The following is a 2500-nucleotide window of genomic DNA, read 5'->3' on the forward strand; positions in this document are numbered from 1 at the left end:
GACAAGAAAGGGTCAGCACTGGTAAGGCGATGATGAGATTTTATGAAGAATTGAGTAAGAATGACCTAATCTCACTTGGTTGGATGATATAGTGGTATTTCATATTTCCTCTTATTTTACCTCTCTTTTGGAAGCTATCAGAAGTTCATGAGCAAAAGCAGTTGATATTTTATTTTCAAATTTGTATGGAAGAGGAGAGTTGTGGATTTAAATAAGGCCAAAGAAAAGAGAGATATAGAACATAAGTGAAAATAGAAGAGACGTAGAAATGAATCCCATTCTTCTATCACCATTTCTCTCAGATTCTTCATTCTACAGTAGGGAATGATTCTGATTATGTTGTGACGTCTTGAATCCTCTTTCTTTTCAGGACTGTACGACAGTATACGAGGAGGAGACACTACCCTCAGGAATCCCTCCTCCTTCCAAGCACCACTTGGAAATGCTTCAGAAGGCATTTGGCCACGCATCCTTTAGGCCAATGCAGTGGAAGATCATACATGCTGTGTTGCAAGTCAGTTTTTGTGCAGTTTTTTGAATTTTTAAGCATATTTTTTGTCTGCTTTGGTTTTGAATATATTAATGTATATTTTTCTGTCTGTAGAGATTTCCTTACCAGCTTATTTTGGTGTGTATTTTTTGTGTGTTTGTTTATTTGCTTATGTGTTTATTTAATATTTATTTACATATAGATTTTGTACTTCATTTATTGTTTTATAGATTTATGTTAATGTGGTCGATTACAAAATTTAAAAGATTATAATTTGTAATTCAGTGTTTTTTTTAAGTTTCTTTGAATGTGTTTAGAAGACTAAGAAATAGATAAGTTTTTTTATGTTAGCTATAGTCAGGTACTGTACAATGAATTCCATAACCCTTACTACATATATCAAAACTTTCTTTCTTCTCAAGGGTCTTGACAACTGTGTAGTGATGGCAACAGGCTACGGAAAGAGCTTGTGTTTCCAGTTCCCGCCAGTGTACACAGGGGGTGTGGCAGTGGTCGTCTCACCTTTGATCTCCCTTATGCAGGACCAAGTACTAGCTCTTCAGGTGGGTGAATAGTTTTTCGTATGACACAAGTATCTTGAGTAAAATGTTACAAAGCTTAGTAGTTATGGTGTCATTTTATATAGAAATGTTTGAGATTGAGTCTGTAGTGGATTGATTTGTAGAAAATTAGTTGGGCAAATTTCCTTTTTACCAGGAAGAGCATTAATTTTAAGAAGCTAAAAAACAATAACAACAAAAAATATTTGTCTTTATGCCTGATACAATAGTCTGTGCTTTTCAAAGTGAAAGATTGAAGTGGTGTGTGCTTGTGAATAATTTATTTTATGTGCATCCTTATACGTAAAAAAGCTTCTAATTGTTTCGTTTTGCAGGCCTCTAACATAGGAGCATGCTACTTAGGGAGTGCTCAGAAAAATAAGTCTGAAGTGTACACAGAGATGTTTGCAGGGATGTACAGAATTGTATACGTCACTCCAGAATTTATCGATGGTAAATAAATTAATTGAATGCACTATCAGTATACAATCTGTTAGTAGAGTTACTCAAATAATTAATTGTATATGTAGACTATTTAAAGTCTTGACAGATTTTCCAATTCCTTATGAAATATTAGAGTATAATTCATATTATTTAGGAGTAGTGCTTGTAAATTAAATACTCGTTTTTGGTAAATAATACTTTAAGGGTCCTCTTGATTAATTGAATTGAGTTTAGATTTATGATTTTTATTGCAGAGAGTTTTGAATAAAAGAGGATAGGAAATTGTAGGTTCTTATATATACATTTTTGGCAGCATCAGTAGGATATTCAAAATTCTAAGCGCATGGTTACTAATTGCATTTATAACTGAATGACTCGTTTCTTCAGAGAGTATTAGCTTTATGAACTCCATTTCCTTTTCTTCCAGCCTGTCCTGATGTATTGAAGACACTCAATAAGAGAGTTGGAATATCACTGTTTGCTGTGGATGAGGCTCACTGTGTAAGCCAATGGGGACATGACTTCAGGCATACGTACAGGTTGGTTTAGCATGAATATGTGGTGCCAGTGTTGTAGTCTGTCTGAGGTTGTCCTCATTTTTTATGTTTTATTTTGTATCATACAGAATTATGTTTTGTCACAAGGCAAAATATGATTTTGGAGATGGTAAGAATGCTAAAGTGATGGTTACTTATGATGTGAATGATGGGAAGTTTGCTGCTGCTAATATGATGTTTTTACAATCATCATAATGATCGTAGTTTAATCATGCACACATTGATCAAACATTTATTTAGTGAAGACAGGTAGGCCTAAGTGTGTAATGTGAAAAGTAATTAGTGAAAGCATTATTCAGACTAAGGATATAACAGTCACCACCAAAATGTACGGCTATTGTCACCCTGAACAATGAACAATGGCAGCTATGTATGCTTCGCATATAAATATAAAATGTTATGTTTCAGGCGACTGGGAGTTCTCAGGACGGATTTTCCGAAGATTCCCA

At 34.2% G+C, this 2500-nt stretch overlaps 1 protein-coding gene across 1 annotated transcript in view; it reads left to right on the top strand.

The window, feature by feature from the left end:
• Positions 1 to 2500, top strand: part of LOC113804199 (ATP-dependent DNA helicase RecQ) — a 15395-nt gene that overhangs the window by 2070 nt on the left and 10825 nt on the right. Inside the window, exons 2-7 of the mRNA XM_070126704.1 lie at positions 1 to 21; positions 371 to 514; positions 913 to 1053; positions 1386 to 1503; positions 1922 to 2033; positions 2460 to 2500. The exon at positions 1 to 21 is cut by the window's left edge and continues 203 nt beyond it; the exon at positions 2460 to 2500 is cut by the window's right edge and continues 67 nt beyond it. Coding sequence (XP_069982805.1) covers positions 1 to 21; positions 371 to 514; positions 913 to 1053; positions 1386 to 1503; positions 1922 to 2033; positions 2460 to 2500 — 577 coding nt within the window. The remainder of the gene's footprint in view (positions 22 to 370; positions 515 to 912; positions 1054 to 1385; positions 1504 to 1921; positions 2034 to 2459) is intronic.

Source organism: Penaeus vannamei, chromosome 10, assembly GCF_042767895.1.
Source record: "Penaeus vannamei isolate JL-2024 chromosome 10, ASM4276789v1, whole genome shotgun sequence".
In the NCBI taxonomy this organism is placed as follows: Eukaryota; Metazoa; Arthropoda; class Malacostraca; order Decapoda; family Penaeidae; genus Penaeus; species Penaeus vannamei.